This window comes from Aythya marila (assembly GCF_965140915.1).
Source record: "Aythya marila genome assembly, chromosome: 4".
NCBI lineage: Eukaryota > Metazoa > Chordata > Aves > Anseriformes > Anatidae > Aythya > Aythya marila.
Window position 1 is genome coordinate 20,112,380 of NC_139045.1, and position 24,363 is coordinate 20,136,742.

The 24,363-nt window shown below is 40.2% G+C and overlaps 1 protein-coding gene across 1 annotated transcript in view; it reads right to left on the minus strand.

The window, feature by feature from the left end:
• SNX25 (sorting nexin 25) overlaps positions 1-24,363 on the minus strand; it is a 79,982-nt gene that overhangs the window by 9,530 nt on the left and 46,089 nt on the right. Inside the window, exons 8-14 of the mRNA XM_082759515.1 lie at positions 17,221-17,352; positions 15,355-15,630; positions 11,312-11,467; positions 7,791-7,922; positions 4,663-4,803; positions 3,959-4,072; positions 1,512-1,676 (exon numbers count right to left, since the gene is read on the minus strand). Coding sequence (XP_082615641.1) covers positions 1,512-1,676; positions 3,959-4,072; positions 4,663-4,803; positions 7,791-7,922; positions 11,312-11,467; positions 15,355-15,630; positions 17,221-17,352 — 1,116 coding nt within the window. The remainder of the gene's footprint in view (positions 1-1,511; positions 1,677-3,958; positions 4,073-4,662; positions 4,804-7,790; positions 7,923-11,311; positions 11,468-15,354; positions 15,631-17,220; positions 17,353-24,363) is intronic.

Here is a 24,363-nt window from a genome sequence, read left to right on the forward strand (position 1 = left end):
CTTTGTACTGCACAGACTCAGAGGGTCTAACAGTTCCTTGTACTCCTCTATCTGTATTCTGTTCTCTCACGTTTATGTTTGGGAAGGAGGGAAGAGGAGAGGGAAGATGGATGGATGTGAAATGGGATGGACTTCATCTGCATTTGCGTAGTACTGGCATAATACAGGCTAGCAATATTAAGCTGCTAATCCTAAAGTAAGAAGAAACGCTATTAAATTAAAACCAATTAAGAAGGTATGTTCTGACTCCTGCTTCCACATTCTCAGGGCCTTTTTTATTCCATTTCCTTCATTTTTCAGTTTCATTTCTGCTTCTTCGTTTCTTTCTCCTTGCTCCCTCCCTCCCTCATTACAAGTCTCCCATATTTCCTGTCTCCTCCTACGCACTCAAGTAATGCAATACACTTGTGGTCTGGCTTCTTGCTTGTGGATGTTTTTCCATGCAACAGAGAAACACTAATAGCTTCGTGCTTCTTTGCTTGATGCTACTTCTACCTAACAGTTATTTTAGTGAACGCACTCTTCCCTCTTTAGAACTGAAGTACTTCTGTTAATAACTAGAATGAGTGTCTCGCACTCTATGTTTAGTACTCCAAAATAGCACACATACATTCACTATCTAGGTGGAAATATAGCAAAATTTTGAAAAAAATAAGAATATATAGGAAGGATTTTCTTATTCCCAAGAGATGCAAGGCCAACTTTGTGTCTATTAACAGGCTAGACCTGCACAAGTTTCCCAAACTCCCTTTATCCTCAAGAAAGCCCAGCCACTACAGACAACTACAGCATTTAACAAAAGAATTATTTCATATAACAAATAGCTGGTAATGGAAACAGCTCCCTGAAGGTTGTGTGTCTGCAGCACAAACCACACATGACAGAGCGACATGGATTTTTAGTCAATGAGCTATTTCAGTCACTAATCTATTCTTTCCTGAATCTTGAAAGACAAGGGGCTTTTGTTTGTTTGTTTCTATGACTTCGTATCAAATGCACCAACTCCATGGGCTACCACCTGTATATGTAAGCCTGCCCCATTTGCAGACATTCTTTGTTAAAAGCAGCTTTTCTTCAGAAATTCAAAAAAAGTTATCCAGAAATTATTAAAGGCACACAGCTGTTCCCTGCCAAGAGAAGCTTCCTAAGAGATGATCATTTTTACCTGTCTAAAACTCTCTACAATATGCACGTCCAGAGCATAAGAAGTGGGAAATTCTGTTATAACAAATAAGCAATCCCACATGGACTGCATTTCATTAATTTGTGATAGGTTACACACTTGCCTATATATATTTATCAAAGGGCAGGAAACATTTCATTAAAAAATACCTTCTGAAGTCATAAACAGCTCTCACTTCTGACTCTTTGTTCACTTACAGTAAATTGAAAATGACCTTTCAAAATGCCTTCCAATATTACCTGCCATTCAGATGTATTATAATAATGCCTCTCCTTGCTTACTTTGGCTAAGTAATTACATCTGGGAAGATTACTTTTCTACTACTTACCTCCTGATGAGAAAACAGATCACCAGGAAGGCGTTCAAGAAATGATGAGAGCGAAAAAGATGACTTCTTTCCTTGCACATCGATAACTTTGAGGTGTTCTGGAGAGGGGCTCAAGAAGGCATAAAGTGCTTCACTTTGACAGAGTCTTTCATCAGACAGCAATTTCTATGAAAGAAATACAATGACAGAAACACCACATCAGTTAAATATTTCTTGTTAAGGAACAAAATGTGTCAGGCCAGCCAATAAAATCAATTAAGATGTAGCTCAGAAGTAGAGAGAAAAAAAAAAATCATGCCTCACAGATACTTCAGTGTGATAACTGTATTTAAGGAGTCCGTCAGGTTTTTAATCTTACAACTTCCTTTTTAAAAACACGAAGTTTCAATTTGTAAGACACTTGTTGTGAAGTATTGTACTTTGAAGTGACAACTACAGGATTCATTATTTACTCTTTCTTAGCTAGTCAAAGATCAAATTAACTTAGCACTCAAGGACTGGTTACTATCAGCCAAACTCATCTCAACTTCATGCACGTTAGACAACTTTGGCATTTACAGCATCAACCCTTACATCTGAGCCATCTGCTCCGTGCTCTCTTTTTAGTCAATAGAGAGATAACATTGACTCCTGAGGCACGATTCAACTCTCCTGTTCAGACATCTGGCACACCCTAGGAGCACCCATCTGTCTGCACACAGGGACAGAAGGTTTGAGAAATTCCACCCTCCATGTCTTATGCCACCAATTCCATTCCTCAGCCGTCTCACAAAAGTTCTTTTAAGGTTATGTGTCCCTGCAAAGAACACACGAACTGCACGCACGGACTGCCTCAAGCTCTCACGCTAGACCAGTAATTTCAGTGGGGTTACTGCCAACCTCTATTTGCCCACAGGACAGGAGAAGCCACTCTTTAAGAATGTTTCTGGTGACAACGCATGGCTCAGAAAATAAGAACAGTTCCCTTTCTGGTAGCCACCAGGCTCCTGCATGCAAGAAATGGGAAGAAGGAGAACCGGTCAAGTGAGGAGCAGCTCACAGTGTTCCTGCGCAGCATTTCTACTGATAACATGGGCAACCACTGTACAGCCATCAGGGAGCAAGGAATATAACAGCACCATCAAAAGCATGAAGGAAGACACAAGAGAGAAAGACATAAAGCTTGTCAGCTGCATTTTATGCATTTGCTAAAGGATCACAAGTGCACTTAAGAAAAAGCCATTAGATTCACAATTACTTAGCTTTATTTTAACACAATTCTTTTTACAAAGTTGGAAATCCTACCAGTATAGGAACAACCAGAGTTCATACTGAAAACCACAGGTGCTCAATTCCAGTTTAGCCCCATTCTCACTGAGAAAGAATCCAGGTGGCCAATTACATTACCCTGAAAGGAAGCATTCCTGGCTTCTTTACAGCAATGTTTGGTTATACTGTAGTCCCTGGCAAATAGAAAGGTAACTGAAGTCTAAAACAACACTTTTCATATTGGTATCGCCCAACTACTTTTTTCTTAATTGCATCCTTTTTTATCCTGCAGGCTCCATGTCCCCATTGAACACATGAATTACGTGTGCATTGTGAATTCAAGTAGTCCATTTAAAAAAGCAGCCATACAGAATACAGGTTACCCTAAAATCAAAAGCAAACAGTCTAAGTGCAATTTGTAGGTGTTACCCGAGTCTAAAGACAAATTGCTCCCAATAAGCAAAATCACACTCAGGCCTAAGAATATCTTTTGATTCTAAACTAAATAATGAAGCTGTCCACCTGAGGCTCCAGGTGACCTAAAAACAGTAATCATACAATGCATTCAATTAAATTAAAGCATGTCTCAGCAGTATTTGCCTGATTCACAGACACCAAAGCCAAGCAGAAAGCCAAGCCACTTCTCCTTTCACCCTGCTGGAGGCACAAAACCACTTCTCTGCTCAAAGCCTCTCAAGCTGACTGACCATGCAGTGAACCCAGACCGCGTGGGACTAAGCAGGAAAATGCTCTGCTGTCATTGACCTTTCACAAAGACCTCCACAGAGCCACTGCAGGCTGTAGCTGAGAATGGAGTGGGAGATGCTGTCCCTCAAATGAACCACCTGAAGCCTTAATTAGAAAGAATAGAGGTGAGGATGGGTTTAAAAAACAGAAACAAACAAACAAACAATCGACAACAACAAAAAACTGACCACCAAGACCCACCAGGGAGAGAAAGGGCAGAGTAGCTACTCAAACACTGACTTGCAGGAAAAGTAAGAGAGGGATCGATCATTCACAGAAGAGAGGGTAAATAAGAGCACAACAGAGCGCTAGGATTCTCCAAACAGTGGCTGTAGAAGTGAGGTGTGAGGAATATAACTGTGGTCATCAAATCCTTTTGCCATAAAAGAGGTGAACCTACAGCTATGTCTTAACTTCTGGTACCCTCATTACTCCACAGTCTGTCTTCTTACCTGCAGAAAGTTATTAAGCTGGTTCTTGGACTTCTCCATGAATTTCTGGTCTATGGACTTGAAGGGCAGCTTGCTGAGGGAAGGCAACTGAACTTTCTTTAATGATGGAAAGCACTGTAGGAAAAAAGGAAGCTCACTTAATGCACATGTGCAGAAAAACAAAACTGGTTCTGGTTCAAAATGGAAATCAGACTTTGCATTCTCATCTGCCATCCATACCCTGCTCAGTATGCTGAAAAACACCTTCCCTTACCCACTATGGGCTTACAGCTGAACCTTTTCCCATACTCACGACACCATTATCTACCTTTTATCAGACAGAAATGTTACAGCAGATTAAAGAGTAAATATTCTCTGTCCCAAAAAGCTGTCATTTTTAATACCTCCCTGGAAGACAGAGACAAAGTCTGTTTTTTAAAGCAGGCTCTTGCATGACAGTGCAGTACATGTATTATTTGGACATTGGGTCAGTTCAGTAAAACATTCATTATTTAAGAAAAAAATGTAAATAAGTTTTATGGACATTTGGCAGAGGCCAGGAATATGTGAATAGAAAATGAACTTGGAAAGGGTAAAAGCCAAAAGACTGTACTAAAAAAATGTAATATTTTTAATGTGGTATTCAGTGTTCTTTCTTCCCCCCCTATACACCATACCAACAGATTTCAGCAATTTGCATCTTGTCCCTCCGCTGAGACCCATACCTCACTGAGCTTCCGGTGCAGGTTCTGAAACTCACTGAGCTTCCTGGGAACGGTCCAGTTCTTAGTTTCAGCTCCACCAACTTCTTGTAAACTCACCATGACAGAGTAACAGGGCACTTGTTCTCCATTCTCTTCTAAAACCTTGGGGGGGAGAAAAAAAAAGAATACAGATAGGGTATATTACTCTGGAGGGAAAGAGTGGAACATTTGTGCTGCCAGAGGACTGGCTTGCAAATTCCCTCATCACCATACCATGCTTGTTTCATCGAGCAGTACCCTTAGTGGACTAAACTTTAGCCAGAAGGCTACATTAGTCCTGAATCAGTCCTCTGCTAGCCATTATTTTAAGCAAAGCCCTACACACAGCTGTGCAATGCTGTCCATCAGCAATCAGATCACTGCAACGTCTTCTCCCAGCAGCTGTAGGTATTATCTCAGCTTTCAAGGTTTCTGATTGCTTCCCAGTGCTTCAGCTCTCCCTTCCCGTGCACTTTCCCTGCCCCCTGTTCCTTCTGTTTGTTCCCAGTGCTCGTGCTGAGCTCGCCCCCGCAGCAAGCCCAGCGGCGCTGCTGCAGCTGGGGCTGCCTCCGAGCTCTCACTGACCCCCAGAGCCCATCCTGCACGTACAGCACCTCAGTCCCTTTCCTCAGCTTCTGTGCAAAACTCTCCAGTTACTCACTGGTATCTATGGACAGAATCAGCCCTCAAGTACCCAATGCAGCCTCAGGTTATTGGGTTTTATTTTATTACTTATTTTTCACAGTCACAGCAACTCCAGAGCCTCGAGACAACGTAAACATTCATTATTTCAGGATTTACCATCTACCAGAGCGCCATAGATGCCTCTTCCCCAAAGACACGAGGTCCTGAGGTGGACAGAGACAGACAGGAACAAGGATGTTAACACACAGCCTCCTCCACAAGGAGGTCAGCTCCTCTCACCAGGGCCATGAGGAGCGTGCTCACAGCAATGAGCTTTCAAAGAAATATTGCAAAAATAAAGAACAAATATTAAATCTTTCCAGGAGAAGCTATAGCTATTAGCTGCAGCATGGAAAATTTAAACTTCACATTAGCAAAAGGTGTAAAACCAGCAGAGAAACAAGCTGCTGCCAAAGAAAGCTGGTGAATCTCCTGTAAGAAGCACTAAGGCTGGCCCAGCCATCCACCAGGAGGAATTAACCATGAGCACAACTCAGGGCTCTCCTTCCACCAGTCAACAAGCCCATGACTCAGTGCTAATGTGCTCAGTCTGAGCGGCTCTCCAAAACTGCCCCCCCCCCCCCCCCCCCAGACTGTGCAGCAGTAAAATAAAGGCTGCCAGACTGATGCCTGCAGCCCCTTTTAAGCAGGCTCAAAGAAGATGTATCCAGCACACCGCTGTTGTTTTCCTCAATTCACAGGAAGCCAGCTTTCCCAACTCCCACTCAGCATACACACCCTAAATTCTGGTGTACTTAAATACATGAGTAAGACAAGCTATTTTTTCACCTTGTTCAAATCTACTAACTCCAGTCTTTAAGAACTCAGCAGATTTAAAACCAAATATAGAAGTTATCCTCTGAAACAGTCTTCTTCAGACAAGGGAGACAGAACATCTGCTAAAATATGAAACAATATGAAAGTCCAAAACCACTAAAGGGAAGTAAAGCACATTGGTTTACATAGTTGTGAGTTTTAGACCTGCTGGTGCAGGAGATGTGACTCAGAATTAGACAGTCTAATTCCAGGGGACATGCAGAACGAAGAGGACCTTCATGGGGACCTTATCACAGGTCCCCTTCGTTCTGCATGTTCCTATAGTCTTTTTTTCAACCTCTAACAAACAGCCAAAACACCGAACCTCCAAGTATGTTTTTTTTTTAATCAGAAATGTCAGTTACCACACAACTCTTACGGGTTACACAATTCATATCATTTTTATTTTTTTCAGATAGTGCATTTTTATGACTCAAAGCTTTAAAGGTTCACCTGAGAGAGAACACAGGCTAAGGGGGGACACACACATTTTTCCAAGCCATAAGTAATACTAGATTTTTGTGCATTATCCATTAGCTACATTAGTAAATCACTTTAAAAGGTTGATGACAGGCTATTATACTTTTCAGCTCCAATTCTCCAGCAACATGTACTTTTACTAAGCCTCTCTGCAACGAACACAGGGCCACCAAATTTCTGTCTCAAATCACAGACCAAAACACTGGGATTAGCAAGGGTGTATTTTGCAGATAGGAGGACAATGTCACCTACTCATGTTCCTGAAATCATCGACTGTGGCCAGAACATTCCCAAGCAATTAATTAACATGGAAAAGCACAACATTAATAACTTCTCCAGCCTACCCTTTGAAGCACAGAGCTGCAAACAGCACAATTAATACAAGCCTACATTTAATTATCTAATCTAGTACTTCTTGTAAAATACAGTTAAGGCACTAACTCATTGTAATTTTCTCCCAGTTTCCCCCACATTTAGCAGAACCACATATTCATTTAGCAATACAGGAGATACTGGGCAGTTCTGGATGGGGACCCTTACCAGAAAGCTGCTGTTCCACAGTTTCGCTGCACGTGATGCTGCTGTTTTCTAAAACACAGCTTTAAAAGTTGCATAGATCACTTAAATTAAGAGCTTCACTGTTCTAAACAGCATTAAAACAAACCCAGAAGGTTACACAATGAGAGTTTATTTCTTAAAATAGCACATCGCCTTTTCAACCTGTTGAATTTCTTCATTTACAGTCACTGAGTTTTGAGGCAGACTGAAGAGACAACGTGCTCAAGCATGACAGCAGGGTAATATAACATGAGGCAGTTCTGATGAAAAATAATGCCCTTAAGATAGCAAATTACCCAATGCCAAAACATGCTCGTGTATATACAGGTATTTCTACAACTTCATTACAGCAGAGTCTGAGGACTGGAATCATTTGTATATGCATCATAGTACTCACTTGGGAAAGAAAGGAGGAGCTCAGAAGAGGTTATTTCCCACCCCCACTCCCCAACTGAATACGAAGTATACACAAAGGTATTAGAAAATATATACAGGTTTTTATTCTTCTCTTTAGCAAGTTTGAACTGACCCAGAAGACAAAACAAAACAAAACAAACAAACAAACAACATACCTCGCCTGAGATTATGAAGGCTTTCCACATGCCAAGATTCTCACACCACCAGTCTGTTCTTGCAATGTGCAGCTGAAGGTCATTGTGCTCTCTCTCCATCAGGGTGATTTCATCCTTCAGCTTAGAAACAATCTGCAGAGGAAAATTCATCAATTACCATTGGTAAGAAAAAGCTTGTGTAACATGTCTAGTTGTATCTTTGAGAACACTATTCAGAAAGAATAAACTGTACAACAGACAGGAGAGAGAAAAATTCACATGGAAAAGAAAATCATAACTGAGAAAATCTATGATATCTTCTATAGACATGGGAAATAGATTAATCTCAAAGGTCAACCCCAATACTAAAATGAAAAACAAGTTAGAAAGACACGATTCTATCACACTATCAGGATCAAAGAGATACTTCAGATACAACTACATATTACACATTTTATATATACTTGAAATTGCAATTATTGCAACAGCAACTACCAGAGACATCCTCCTTACCATTTTTCCCATTTCAGATATATATGATGCGATAAAAGAACCTCAGAATAGATTTCATTACCAGTAACTTAGCTATGGTAACAACCACCCAAGAAGCTACCTCTTAATTCTTTTTCGGTTTGGGTAGAGGAGAATTTATTCTTGTGGAAACCACACATTGAATAAGAGATGTTCTAATCAAGATGGCTCACAGGCATAATCTCACAAAGGAGAAATAATGCATCTTAAAACATCAGCAAAAAATAAGTAACCATGCCTACTAGCAGGAGACAGTACAAGAAAAGGTAGAAATATACATATAAAATGTGACATTAGAGATGCAGCAGCAGAAGCTGACAATTTAAAAAAAAAATACAATATACCACGCTCCAATTTTATGAGACTTAGCTGTAAAACTTGCAGCACAAGTGGTACATCCTGGCAGAAGATTTTACAGAGCTATAATAACTTCCTCAGAATTTGTCTCCTGTAAGATGAAAGACTGTCTACAGAGCAGCTATATGACAACCTTCCAGCATGTAAGCTAACCTTCAGGATACAGTAAACTCTCAGAATACAGATTGCTTTGTGGTCACCTTGAAAGATCTCCTATAAGCGTCATCCAGGAACAATTGAAAAACACAGAACTTGTAAGGTCAACAGCTGCTATCGTTATAAAACAAATACTAAAATTTTATAGCACTACTGGCTCAATTTTATTATTCTGTTTCAACGATATATATATTTTCAAAGACAAAAATATTTTAGAAGTAAAAAATAAAGCAGGAAAATACTACTTTAAAAGAAGTACAATCCCTTCTCCCCAAGGGTACTGAAAGAATATAGTTATTTCTCAAGAACAGAAAGGGAGCATGTAATGCAAATGTAAAAAAATAAATAAGGATTTAATTATACAGTATGTCTTATATCGAAGAAAATATTTTAAAACTGTAATGCTACAGAAATTAATGGCATGACCTAACTCATGCATACACAGTAACATCCGCTTTTGTTTAGCACTTATTTAGTAATTCTTGTTGCCTTAGTAATTCTTAGTAATTCTTTACAGTTTAGTCATTCTTTTTGCCTGTGTTACAAATTTTAACTTGAAGTCTAGCTGGCTATACCAGCTTCTCTTCACCATCAGAAATATAAAAAATCTGACCAAGTTTAAAAAAAAAAAAATTGTCTCAAGCTCTATCAGGAATTATGTGGAAGTCGGAGGGATTTTAGTTCGAAGCAGTCCTGTTTCATTTCAGTAATTGTGTCAGAGAGTTTATTCTGTAAACAAGGTTTTGCAAGCAATGGGAAGCACTCTGAGTGGGAATGTTAACCTTTGCCTTGCTACTGGGGATAAGACTGAACTCTAGAAAAAAAAACAGCCCATGCACATTTACAGTGGATGAGATGAGCCTGCACTCATGGACTAGAGGGGGACAAGCCCTGTGCTTCAGGCATGAGATACACACACACACAGAGGAAGTAGCACCTCAGTCACACGTCTCCAAAAACCAGGTTATCTTGTATGGCAGCAGCCCCTGTACAGAAGAGATGCTGCCCGAGACTCCCTGTCATCTTCCATGTCATCTTCCTTGCTCTTTATATTCCACAGAAAGAACTGAAAGTAAGACTCCTCCCTACAGAGCATTTTCTTTTAAATCTAACAGAATCCCACATGCAACTCAAACAAGCAGTTTTCTTCCCTGACTGGCTGGCATCTGAGCTGAATGTGGTGCTACAAGCCCCTTACAGACTTGCATGTTTTGCATGGGCCTCACAGCAAAGGCATTTCAAAAAGAGAAAATGAAACCAAGAACAGCTTAAGATTTATTTTTTTTTAAGTAATACAAAATGGGCATGACATTCCCCTTCATATGGCTTACAACTGTGTTTTTTTTTAATTCTATTTTAACCTTCAGATGACCAAGAAACAAATTTTTACCTGCCATGTCCAGAATTGAAAAATAAAGTCCCTGTGACAAGATATTCTCACACTGTTGACTCAACAACTCATTTGAAAGCTCTACAGGTAAATGCTACCATAGTAAAACAGGCATAAAAAAATGGGACACATCTGTGCCCTTGCCACTTGGGAAGAAAAATACAGCTGAGGCCACACAGAGAGCAGAGCAGCTGTGAACAGGATACTCCAGAAGAGCTAAGGACACATTTCCAGTTGACTGCAGAAACCTCTGGCAGAGGGAAACATTTAAGGGACAGAGGGAGTAAAGCTGGCCAGGGTGGTCTTGCACGCTACTGTCCATGACCACAAGCTCACAACACCTGCAAAGCTTGGCCCAGTTGTCACAACACTTTAAAAACATCTGAACAATGGTTCTGTAATATCATTCGGGGTAACAAGTTGGCCTAAGCCAAATGTAAATCCCTTGCTTCTGCCTGAATGGGTTCTTAAATTGTTTAACTGCTGCATTCTGTAAAGGGAGATGAAAAAAAAACTATTTATTTATTTTATGTTCCAAGCCCAAAGAACCAGAGTTTCACATCCCTCAGAATTTTTAGTCCAAAGAAAGTATGCCCTGCAGCTTTCTTCTGGCTCCTTAAAAGGAAATCAGTCACTATAACACGTCTTATTTTTTCCCCTTTATTTAAGGGAGCCAATCACACATTTGGAGATTGTGATACTGTGTTGTGCTACTTCAAAGCCAGCAGAGGGAGCAGAACCAGCACATCCCTAAACTGCAGTGCTGCAGATGCGGCAGGGACACGGAATCAGCTGCCATGAAGAATTATGCAGATAGAGGTGGGTAGAGATGTAAGGAAGAAATTCTGTTTGCTACTGACAGAGAAGCAAGGCTATGGGAGAGAGGTACATGATATAAATCATATTTGTAGTTTTATTTACAGTAACTTAAAAAAAAAAAAAAAGGAAAAAAATTAGTTAACTCCAAGCTTTGATTTCACTTTTGGTAACAGGCTGATTGAAACAGGCATCAGACCTGTCCAGAAAGAGCCTGAGATGACTGCATATTACATAAATAAACACATAATATTAAAAAAAAAAAAAGACTGAAGACACCAGAAGTACTTACCTTTTTGTCGGGTTTTGGTGAATTACATATGGAATTTAGAGCTTGTTTCTTATATTCGAGCTTGTCATTTAGCTGACGAAGCTTATTTGCAGCATAACTGGCCTGTTCATTAATTCTTGTGCTGCATTCTTCTGTAGTTTCTTCACAACCGTGGCTCTAAGAATAGAGAATGGGAGCGACTGCATCATTAATGTGAAAAAGGAGAAATTTATTGTTTGCTCCATATGCATGTGTAAGAACATTTATTCTTGATATAGATAAACACGCAGGCGTAATGGCACATCACTATAATAAATTCTAATAGATATTCCAGCCCTCAGATCCTATATGAAATATGATTTGTTAAAAACAAAAAAACAAAAATAAAAGCCTCATCATTTATACTGCAGTTCCATATAATTCTTTCCAACTGTGTAAAACGACCTTCAAGCTAAGGCTTTAATATAAATGAGAGTTGGAATCAAAGTTTATCTTAAAAGCAACAACAGCTCAGTAATTATAATCAATATTCAGAGCCAGATAGAAAAGCAAACACTTAGCTCTGAGCCGAAAGATAACAAGACGGGGGAAAAAATAAAACCAGAGTTCTAACAAACAGTCCTGCCTCCTACAAACCTTCACAAAATAGATTTATCAGGCTGCAGAACAATCTAAACCACATCCTTTCTCTTCATAAACAGATTTTACTGCTGTTTTTAGAAATGCTAATAAAAAAATGTGTCAAAAGCACATATGCTTTACTCCAAGCTCATAAATCATTTTCTCATATTCACTCAAACCAACCAACAGCTTTTTCTATCTTGTGTACTGCAGACATGTCCAAAAAAAAAAAAGAAAGGTGTGAAGTTCTGTGCCTTCCTCTTTAACACCTTTTGACATTTGTGTTAACCTCCCCTGACTTACTGCAGTTCCTCAAAGAGGAACAAAGACCTCGAGATCCATCAAAGAGCACTGTGATGTAACCACTGTCAGCAATGCCATCTTCCATGATCTTTGAGGTTTGCTTGCGACCAAATCTATCTTAAACTATCAGTGGGATGAATCTAATCCCATGAACAAGGGACAGAGTTCTACGTGATTTAATGATATTTCCACTAAGTAAGTTTTACCTTTAGATAACGTAAAGCTAACAGAAGGAAATGTCATTCTGCAAATTCTCCGAGTATCTCCTCAGTCTGAGGGTAACATAAAGCAGAAATCAGGAGTTCAGTGCTAAGGAACCCGTGCCCTCTTCCAGCTCAGAGTTCGCCTGCTGTGTGGCTGAGCAAGTATTAGCTGCATGCCCTGTCCTTTCTCCTGTCCATTCTGCATGGACTGTAAACTCCTTAGGTCAGAGACTGCTTTCCAAGCATTTGTACAGCTTCACTCAGCTCACAAAAGCTTGTTGTTGTCTCCTGGCACTGCAATAATGCAAATAATAAGTATTAGCAACGCTGGACGTCACTCATAACTCCACTGAACACAAGCATAACATAAACGCACTTTTTGACCCCAGTGCTGGGAAGCACTGGGGTCAAAAAGAATCTGAGATGCTGGTTTTGACACTGGAGAGTTAACAGCCTGGTCACACCAAGTTTTGCTAATAACTGAAGGGCCGCATTTAATTACAAACCAGTAAGGCTCTGCTCCTGGGGGCAAGCTGCATGATTTATGTCATTAATGTTTCAGCAAAAACACTGCTGAATCTCTAGGTTTACCATGAAATGCTAGGACTACAGGACAGCAAGTTACTGCTATTAAAATTATCAAATGTATCAAATAAAGGATCACCATGCTCAAAGCTGAGATCATTTCACCTGCCTGCCCCAGCAGTAACAGCTGCTGTTTCCATCAGGGCTCCAGAATGCAGGCTTGGGATTTATTATTTTAGCCATCTGATGCACACAGCACCAGTGAAGGGAACGAGCCTGGTGGTTGCAAAGTACTACTTGTCTCTGTATTTGTGTGTCTAGATGTGACCTTTTAAAGGGGTTTTGTCCACACCACAAAAAAGCAATGACAGATTAGAAGGAAGAGCAGCGAGCTCGTTCCACCTGCGGCCGAACCAGCAGAGCCTGCCCTTGCCTGGATCCCTACCTTCTGATTTCATTCTCCCACTTTAAATCAGGGCTCCTTCAGGAGGGCACTGAATTGTTTTTTACCTATACTGCTATAACAATGAGATTTATAGAAATTTAACACACAATGGCCATAACGACCCAGGAAGAGTGGACTTAGACTATCAAAACCCAAAACAACATGAAAACAACCAGTATCTACTAACCATATGCAGCTCCCTCCCGACACACGACATTTCTCAGCTATGGTTTCCTATACATTGGTTAAAAAAAAAGAGGCTACTAGCTAGCAGTGCATTTTGAGCCACATTTAAAAGCCCACTGGAAGCTTCAGAAGGAAGGCTTTGATATAATTTATTTTCACCTCCAAGACCCCGAAGCCTGACGCAGAGCCATTAGGATAGGATTACTCTTAGTAGAGAGAGATGCTCTAACAGTATATGCAGCTTCATGCTTAATTTGTGAGTAAAAGAATGCAGAAAAACCTTAACCATACAGGCCAGAATGGCAGCATTTTAGTCTTCAAGGTTTCACCACAAATGCAGCCTTCAAAACTGACACACATTTAACCTAACACCAAGAGGAAGCACAGATGACGCTGATGTCAAAAATCTAATTTTTCAGCAGCTGTAGTAAACGTTATCTGACAGAAGACTGTCAGGAAGTCCTAAAGCATCGTGTCAGTTTTTCTTGGAGAATGGTTATTACTGTTAGGCTGAACAAAATACAAGAAAAGAATAAAAGTACAGAGCTCAGTAGTTAGAACGTTCTGGGCAAAAAGAGCAACAGTGTTTTTCTGCAGTCCCAGTGACTGGAAACAAAAGGAAGGGAAATTTTTGAAGTACCTACCACCCCCAAAACATTGCTGGGTCAGCAATAAGAAAAGAAAACATGTCTTAAATCTTTTATCAAGGAAAGGAACAGAGGGAGAAATGAACAATGAAAAACTGAGGAAACTCTGAAAATCTGTATGGGAAGTGATTTATTTACAACAGCTCATCTTTGAAGATTTGCTGACATGAGAACTACAGAGACTATAGCAGCTCATCTAAAGAAACAGACGTCGTATTTAAAGAGTAAGTATGAAAAGCCTCCGGTTTTGAAATAATAGTTTGTAAATGCTTAGGTTGACAGAAATCCTCTGGATTCTGCTCCTATTTTTTTCATTGAGATTCAGATTTAGACAAACTCATACTTCACCGTGTTCCGAGCAAGTCCATGTGTAAAATGAAGACATTAACGCTGATCTGAAGTGGCAGCCTGAATGAAAGATGTTCGCTAGTCTGAGAGATGCCCTTGTCAAAGTGTTCTAGGATAAAAGTAACAAGTTCCCCCAACCTGACTGATTTAGAGAACCCTCTGAAAATACTTGCCCCAAGGGAGTGACCACTGGATTATTGCTTATGACATTTTGAATGCTCTTTTTTAGTATTTCCAGGTCCAGTGGCATTTTAATCAGTTTAATCTTCCAAGATAGCCTATTAATTTATTTCATAAATTAATAAAAAGCACAAAGATTCTATCTATTGCATTACTTTTTCTCCTTTTTTTGCAACTTTTATTACCTATTTAGTACCTAGCACACGCAGAGGGGACAGGAACAGAGAGTGTCCAAGACAAATCTACCTAACCAGTGAGATTTCCTTCAATTGAAATGTAATTGAGTTTGTATGAGGTATGTTGCTTTCTCTGATACTTAGAAGCAAAATGAAACATAAGGAAGACAAAAGGCTTAGAAACATGAAATTATATTTTTAACTAATTTGAAGTTTAAGTAGTCAGCCATTTTGTACCATTTTGTTTCAAATGGACTGGGAACATACCAGGTTTACCTGACGAAACTACAAAAGTGATGTTATTTATAAATACATTAGAAAAAAATAAAAGAATCCCAAAGCTCAAGGACAGAAGGTGCTTCTACACACTTTATGCACGGTCATCTTCAGATTGTAAGAAGCAGTGAAACAAACTGTCCATGTGACTCACCGCCTCATCTTTGTCCTCAGGAGTCAGTTGCAAAGAACTTCTTTCTTCTTCCTTCTTGATCAATCTCTCATATAAATCACTGACAATGAATGAGGGGTAGTATCTGTCCTTTAGAGTTTCATAAACATCTGCCTGAATTCTGTAGAATACTTCAATGCCTTTATTGCCCACTAGACTTTGCTGTATTTCTTTATAAAGTGATTTTTCCACAGGTATTTCTCTGCTTTCCACAAAAAAGTTCTGATAAATTTCACTCACCAGTTGAGGTATTTCAGCCTACAAAGCAAGGAGAGAGAGGAGGGAGAAGAGAGTAATAAATAATGTTAAAAAATACTGGGATGGCTCAGGATGCAGGTGCATAATTTGAAGGATGACCAAGTTAATTTCATGTATGAGCACACATCTGTGAACCTCTCACTGAGATCAAGCGCTCTGCCTGTGCACCTATGCAAAGCAGTCAATTTCACAACACTGATATTTGTTAAGCGCAGAAACAGCTGTGGTCTAAAATTATCAAAGCTTCCACACCCATTGATTTTAGAATTATGTCCCATATGCATGTATTTAAAAAAATAAAAATTAAAATTAAAAAAAAAGTGCTGAAGTGAGAGTCTGGTCACTGTTTTAAGTTCAGACAGTAGAGTTCAGCTGCATCAGCTCTCCTGTCTTCCGCTGGATAGAGTCAACTCTCCCAATTTAGACGTGACCAATTAGTTCTGGAGAGGGAAGGAAAAAAAAAAAAAAAAAGGAAGAGAGGAAAGTACACCAGAGAGACATTTACCAGAACAGGAGGCCAGGTATTTCCACTGAGCACAGAACAGCACACAAGGTTGAACTTCTCATTAACAAGCAGGAAAGAGAGGAAGTAATGCAGCACAGCCTATGATCATCTCTCTAAATTAGCATCTCTAAACTGACCCAAATTAAAGAAGTTTTAGCCACTCCCTTAGTATAGCAGAATATGCTTGCTCGCCTTTTATTTATTTATTTTTAAAATCAAAGCTGCTTCTGCAGCAGAGGACAATCCTTAAGTTCCACAGTGCAATGTAATTAAGGTATGTTGGAGACTTTCTAAAGCAATGGGAAATCTTGAATAAAGACACTATAAATATTCATCTGAAAATGAGCAGAGGATTCATAGCTGAAAGGTCATAAAATGCTTTATAGCATCTTTTCTAATCACGAGCAGTTTGCAAATCAAAACTAATTTATACAACTCTCTTCACGGTGCCTAACAAAGCCATTTTATGAACACTTTCTGAGTTGGTTGTTAGTCATTTCCACAGATCCTATTAACGGTTCACTACTCATGCTCTACAATTTGCTGCTTTGGTTACAGGATGTTATTTGTGTTTTCCAGCTGACTAGAATGTTTTTAAATAGGAGTGTAATGAAATGACAGTGAATTAAAAAAAAAAAAAAAAAAACATACTTAATAGTGAAATTCACATTTCACTTTAGTGTGAATCCTGGAAGTTTTCAAAAAAAAAAAACCTTCCCGGTGCTAACAAATAGCAAGTCCTCTACATACTTGCTCTGCACCATTGCTCCTGGATAATTCTTGCAATGATATTTCCTATCCCTGTTTCAGGGTTCTCATTCCTTCTTTATTTGAGCACAAATTACAAGGTAGTATTTTTTTCTTCCCTTTAACAGCAGAGTGGCATTACTGGAGTAACTTAGCTATTTGTATCAAAATTGGGCTGGGAGAATTTTTAATTGCCATATTATCTCCAAACATTAAGAAGCTTAAAAAAAACTAACAAATCAAAGCTACCTAAATTGCTCAGTACCCACCCCATGGTACTGCCATTTTACAAACAAGAAGCTAATGTCCAGGACACGTGGACTTGCAAATTTTCCCACCTTGTTAGCACTCTTCAGGCACTCCACAGACTCCCAAAGACCAATCAAAGCCATCTTGTCCATCCTTTCCATATAGACTCGAAAGTGCTCTCGGTATGAAGGATTGGCCAAAATTTCTTCAAACTGAAGAATCTGAAGAAAAGAAAAACAAGTGTAAAACTTAGGAAAATAACCGACTGGCACTCAACAGCAGCTCTTCATCATTGATGCACACTACTCAGGCAACAAAACTAAGTTTCTGAGGTGAACTTCCCAAGAACTTGAAGTCTTCCCCCTACCTACCCACAGGTTTTAGCTGTATACACACAGAAAACAAACCAGAAAAAGACAACTGAAGTGGTTTGCTCATCTGCTCTGAAAGATTTACATTCTTTCTTTGCTGCTTACAAGTCAAAATACCAATTCTGTGGATTTGGAGAAAGGCCAATGTAAGCCACCACCCCTTAATTTTAAGGAAGAACAATGAGCTTTCTTCCCAAACGTGAAGTCAACTCCCCAGTTTTCATGCCTAAAAGCAACACCTATCAACCCAATGGGAGGTTTGTACATGCAACAATTCGGTTTCAAAGTGACATTCTTAGGCAAGTCTGTCTTCAGAAGGCCCAGAATAATCCCAAAATGCCTTTTCCTCACATCATTATATGAACAATACTTCAATTACTCACAGACACTAAATCTCAAATTAATGTCTTCTCAAAAACATTTCTTCCAAGATGTTCTTTTAAATTTTGAACACTCATTTCAAACATGCAGATATATTTACCACAGACCCCAGTTTCTCACTGTATTCCTAAAACATTTGTGTTCATCAACATTATTTTGAAGTCACATTAAAATATACAACGTAAAATATGTAACAAACACAGCACAACCCAAGCAGCTCATCTCATTTCTTGGCATCACATTCAACTGGTCAGCTTCTGCATCACACATCCCCTGCAAAACGAACCTTTTTCAGATAAAACTATGTTCTTTTTTCCGAGCCCAAAGGCTTTGTTCAATCTTTCATTAGAATTCATACAAGTTAATATTTATAAAATAAATAATTCATGTTTCCAACAGATTCAAACTACTCTGAGTAATTCCTTCATATTACTCTTACCAGTACTTACCATCCCCTATGTACATGCCATCTGTACTTTATACCAGCAATTATTTTACATTTTATTCTAAAATAAAAAAGACTTCTCAAATGTCCATCCCCTATGTCTAATTATTATTTTTTTCCTATGTTGTCAGGAGAATATTTTTTATCTACCTGAATGTTCACATTGCATAAGGTAACACTTTAGATCAACCACAATGTAGATTTAGAGTATTTTGCTTCCAGGGTTAAAAAAAAAAAAAGTGTCAACTTGGAAGTTATGCTTTTTATTTCAGCACAGCATCCTGGTGCACTGAGACTCAGCATCTGATCCAGTCTAATAAATGAGATGATAATGTCTTTTCTCAACTTCTGCAAAGAACTTGTGTTAAGGCACAGCATTGCTCCTTGACATAACACATACATTCAGAGGACAATAAAGGAGTCCTTGCAATTGCTTTGCCTACTACAGTCAGGAATTATTTTAATCCCCCTGCCTCCAAACATAAAGCAAGGTCTAACTCCTTGCCTTTACCTCTCAAGCTTCCCATTTCTTACAGGGAAAATCTCCTCAACTGATGTACCCACAGAGCACTATGCATCCCAGAAACACATGGACTAAATTCAACTGCACAGACCTTCTACACTTAGAGAAGTGTTGTTTCTTAAAAACAATATTAAAGAAAAAAAAAAGTGAGTATGAAGAATTTACAAGATAAACACATCTACCCTGCTACCAGATATGGTTCAACATTTTCTTTCCAAAAGGTATGACTACATTGCAAAGGTCTGAGGTGACATTTAAAGTCATTCATGAAATTAAATTGCCAAAACTGCAACATCCAACATTCCCATGAGGCAGAGGAGCCAAGCTGAAAGAGGGCCAATCTATTTTTTGCTTGATTCAAACAAACAGCAGCACCAGCAGTTTCCACACCACAGGCCATACAGCTTCGAGGTGTATCTCAATTACATTTTGTTACCCTGGCAGCTAGGGTGTTAGGTGGCCAGCTCCATTCAACAGAGTGATGACAGAAATTGAGAAGCATCTATCAGAGATACAGACAGGAAAAAGTACAGGCTCTGATACGCTGCATTGGACTCCTCTTCCTAAGATGAAAACAAAGAGGGTTTAAGATGAGCAGAAAAGGAAATGAAACCCAGATTTCCCATGCCCAAACAAATGCTGTAGCCAATAAAACTTTAGATTAAGAAACCATTATCCCTTTCACAGAATCACAGAATTTCTAGGTTGAAAGAGACCTCAAGATCATTGAGTCCAACCTCTGACCTAACGCTAACAGTCCCCACTAAACCATATCCCTAAGCTCTACATCTAAACGTCTTTTAAAGACCTCCAGGGATGGTGACTCCACCACTTCCCTGGGCAGCCTGTTCCAATGCCTCACAACCCTTTCAGTAAAGAAGTTCTTCCTAACATCTAACCTAAACCTCCCCTGGCTCAACTTAAGCCCATTCCCCCTCATCCTGTCACCAGGCAGTGGGAGAACAGACCAACCCCCACCTCGCTACAGCCTCCCTTGAGGTACCTATAGAGAGCGATAAGGTCGCCCCTGAGCCTCCTCTTCTCCAGGCTGAACAAGCCCAGCTCCCTCAGCCGCTCCTCGTAGGACTTGTTCTCCAGGCCCCTCACCAGCTTCGTCGCCCTTCTCTGGACCCGCTCAAGCACCTCGATGTCCTTCTTGTAGCGAGGGGCCCAAAACTGAACACAGTACTCGAGGTGCGGCCTCACCAGAGCTGAGTACAGGGGGACGATCACCTCCCTCGCCCTGCTGGTCACACTGTTCCTGATTCAAGCCAGGATGCCGTTGGCCTTCTTGGCCACCTGAGCACACTGCTGGCTCATATTCAGCCGACTATCCACCATCACTCCCAGGTCCTTCTCTGCCTGGCAGCTCTCCAACCACTCATCTCCCAGCCTGTAGCTCTGCTTGGGGTTATTGCGCCCCAGGTGCAGGACCCGGCACTTGGCCTTGTTGAACTTCATGCAGTTGACCTCAGCCCATCGGTGCAGCCTATCCAGATCCTCCTGCAGAGCCTTCCTACCCTCAAGCAGATCGACACACGCACCTAACTTGGTGTCATCTGCAAACTTACTGAGGGTGAACTTACTTTACTTTCTTCTCCTATACTTTTCTTGTGAGTCCAGGCCTTTTCTTTCTTTGATGAAAACTCCTGAAAACAACGCATCTCGCCAGCAAAGTGAACAGATCTTCCCATATTGAACAAAATGAGTATTTTTCACATCTCATAACCACCAACCATCTCTTTCTTTGTAAAGAAAAGCAGGTCCCTGAACACTGGGGCTAATGAATCTTAGCTTCTTGTGACTTTACATTTCACAGCTAAGACATTTTGGTCCTGAACAAGATAAATTCCAAGAGAGATTAAGATATAAATAATTTCTCTAACGTGGGTCTTCCAATAGCTAGTAATGCAATTCAGGCCACGTATCAACATAACTCTCTGGAAAAGCCATGCATTTTCCTAAGCTTAACATCTGAGACCCAAACCACTGATTCAAATTTAAGAAAAATTGTTTGCTGAAGTCAAGCTGCACATTCACGTGCCCAAGTACTGATACAAGTCATTTTTTTAATAAGCCAAGCAAAAGAAGGCTCTTTAAAAACTGTAGCCAGCTATTTTTGGCTGAAACAGCTCCTCCAAATTTTGAGCAGCGTTTAAATAAATTCTGTTGGTCTCAGTTGAAAAGCTCATTTTCATCTTCAAAGTTCCTCAGTGGTAGTCACGTGCCATTCCTCCTCTGCATCCTTCACCATACCAATACCATCTGGACTTGGCTTGCTCTGAGCTTAAGAGCTCTTCAGGTACATGAATAAAACAAACATCTGTCCTTCAGAGTTCACTCCTTGAACATCCTCCCTGAACAACACAGAGACAGATTTGCTGAAACCAGGCTTACTGTAATAACAGAGAATGTCAGTCTGTGAAAAAGAGGAACGTAGAGATGGCAATTCAGACTAGTCTGTGGTTTAGCTGTTTTTGCTGTACATCATTGTACTCTATACTTCACTCTACAATTACCTTAAAGGAGGCTTAAAGTGATGGCACACGCCATCGCTTTTTGAGTGAGAGGTCACCGTGGTCTCTTTGCCTACCTTGGTAGGACCTTGGTATCCCCACAGAGGCTGCCAGCAAGGAGGACAGTTAGCAAACAACGCTTCTTAAAAGCATCTGTGAGTAAGTGCTGGGCAGGGAGCAAGGTAAATGCAGCCATCCCTTCCCTACCCCAGGGCTCACTGCACAGGCACCCCATGGTACTGAAAGTGCTGGCACCTAACAGTGCTCTAACTCAATCTTCTGCATAGTTACCTTGCAAACTATTTTAACAAAATGTAAAAAATGCAGAGAAGAGTATTTATACATCTTTTTCCCGCAGAAATGAAACCTCACAAATTCTTCTTAGGCTTTTGCTTGTTTTAAAGCTAAATTACTCTGCAATTACCAAATAGATTACAAATGTTGGACTATAAACCTTATTAAGAGGTCAGTGATAGCAAAGACAAAAGACTTGTTCAGGTTTGAAGCTGTAAGACATCCTAAGATGCATACAATCCAGGAAGGATTCTACGGGATAGTCTTCCTTCTCTGATTTAAAGACCAAGATCCCATGCTACTTTGCTATCCTCAGTGACTGATTTATGACTCAGTATCATCCTGGATTAGAGTACGAAGCATTAAGCTATGTTGGCACACGCACGTGCATTAGGGCATGTGTGCACCCTCAAATCTAATAGCCAGTTAGCAGATACAATCTTAGAATTACCAGCCTCAGCAGCAACCCTTTGAGTCCTTTTAACTCAAGAGCAGTTTCTGCGTTGGTGGAAAAACAGCAGCTTTACAGCAGCCACATCCATTCCCTGCTCCAGCAGCAAAGTAACTAACATGCCACAGCTGGTGAAAGGCTTTGCCAAGTACTTCGAAGGGGTTAGAAATGTATTTTCCAGCAGGTGTTTTGACCAGCATCCCCAACAAAGCAAACAGAACAATTTTGTTCCTGGACCTCTAAAGTACAGAGACTTGGTCTTGGCAGCTCCCTCAAGTCTTTCACTGGGTGGACAGTCACAACACCTCTCTGGAGATGAACATAAACCAACTATTTAATTTGGAAGGGCTCATTTATGCACCAGTTATGGCACAGATGCAGCGTACCATATTCCTGTGCAACAGACCGCGTTCCCATTCACTACAACCACATTTGCATATAATGAGTAACTCTAGCAGCTGATAACTGCTCCACAGAGTCGGATCAGGGGAATTCTGCTTCACATCGCAGTGAAAATCTGATCAATCACCAGTTAAGTCGGCATTTGTCCAAGGACTGTGGTGGCAGCAGGCTCTTCTGCAGGAGTTTCAGCCTAGTCCTTGACGGCAGAGTTAGGAACACAGACTGCCTCTGCCTCAGAAAGCTTTCAGATGGTTTCTGGGTGGAATTTTCCTCGCTATTTCACAGCTAGTCAAGGATCAGATCGCTCAGAGCTCCTTTTACCACTGATGGTTCACAGAATGGCTACACTAAGGAGATACTGCAGCTCCACACATTGAGCATCACAGATGCTGTGATTTGGATGTTGTACAGAACACAACAGACCAAACAAATCATTTGCTAAATGAACACAGACAAGAAGAACTCAATTAACTTACTGCAGTACTGTGCAGGTACTATTTCCAAGAAAAAGAACTAAAACTGCACTGACCAGGAGCAGATTAGAAGAGATGATTTATATTTTACACTAATTAAAACTGCATTTTTTTCTGGAAGCAAATCTGACACCCAGGGCAGAGTATAAATCAGTATCAGAGCTAATGATGGAAATCAGATTCAGATGGTAGCTGGGTTTGTTTGTGGTTTTTGTTTGTTTGTTTGTTTATTTTGTTAACATTTGGTTATAATTTACACATTAAGGATAACGAGCTAATTGAAACACGCAAAATCTATGCAATCCCAAGACTTTTACATACTTATCGAAGAGAAAACCAACACTGTTTTTCAATTACCTTTTGCTGTAAAAGGAATTAAAAAAATATTTCAAATCACATCTTTTTTGTTTCTTTAATCTGTAACTGGAGAACGCTGACAGCTCCAAATAATCCATCTCCAAATTTAAGACCACAATGAGAACACACATTAAAGACTTACCAGCAATGCTATTACTGCCCTGCAACCACAAGGGGAAGCTTTCCATAGGATGCAGAAATGCAACCAAAACACACGGTTAGGCCACTAGTCCATTTGTCCTTTGCTCAATTAGTACCAAAAATTCCCCAAAGTTACTAATGCATTCAAACTTCTGTACAACACTTCGATAAAATAATAATCCAAACCCACTATCAGTAAATGCCTGTTTCTGACCTATTTCATATACGTTAAAAAAAGGCAAACTTGCAGTTTCTGCTGCACAAGCTGGCTACTCTGCAGGTTAAGCACTGGCCTAACAGCAAGCTGGCACACCCAGACTCCAAAGAGCAGTGATTGTCCTCCAGCAGCAGCATATCCACATTAGCTTATCTCCTAAACCCTTTTTGCTGTGAAAAGCCCAAGTATTTGATCAATACTGCCCACGTAGAAGGGGTCAGCATCAAAAGTATCACTGGCAGCCTTGAAGAGCTCAGACAGCAGCTGCTGGAAAACAGGCAGTGGATTGGAAGAAATGACAGTGGAGAAAGCCTCCCTTCCACAGCCAAGCCCTGGGCTTTCCTCTGTGCTCAGAGAAGACCATTGTGGCCTCTGTCTCTCAACCAGCCACCTTGAGCCTCTTTCCTCATCCCACAGAGTTGGGAATAAAAGAATAAAGAAGCAAATTCCCTATTTACTACTTTGGGAGGTTCTAGGGTTTCTTTATAGAAACACATCCAAACCTTAGAGCAGCACTAGATCCAGATCCCATAATTTCCACCACCAGTACAGTGAACGCCCCTACTCAATGCAGCTTTATTACCCAACCCTGAACAATCGTTTGTCACCATATATCTACCCTGGAAGGTACGTAACATCTCAGCAGGCACTGAAAGGTGTC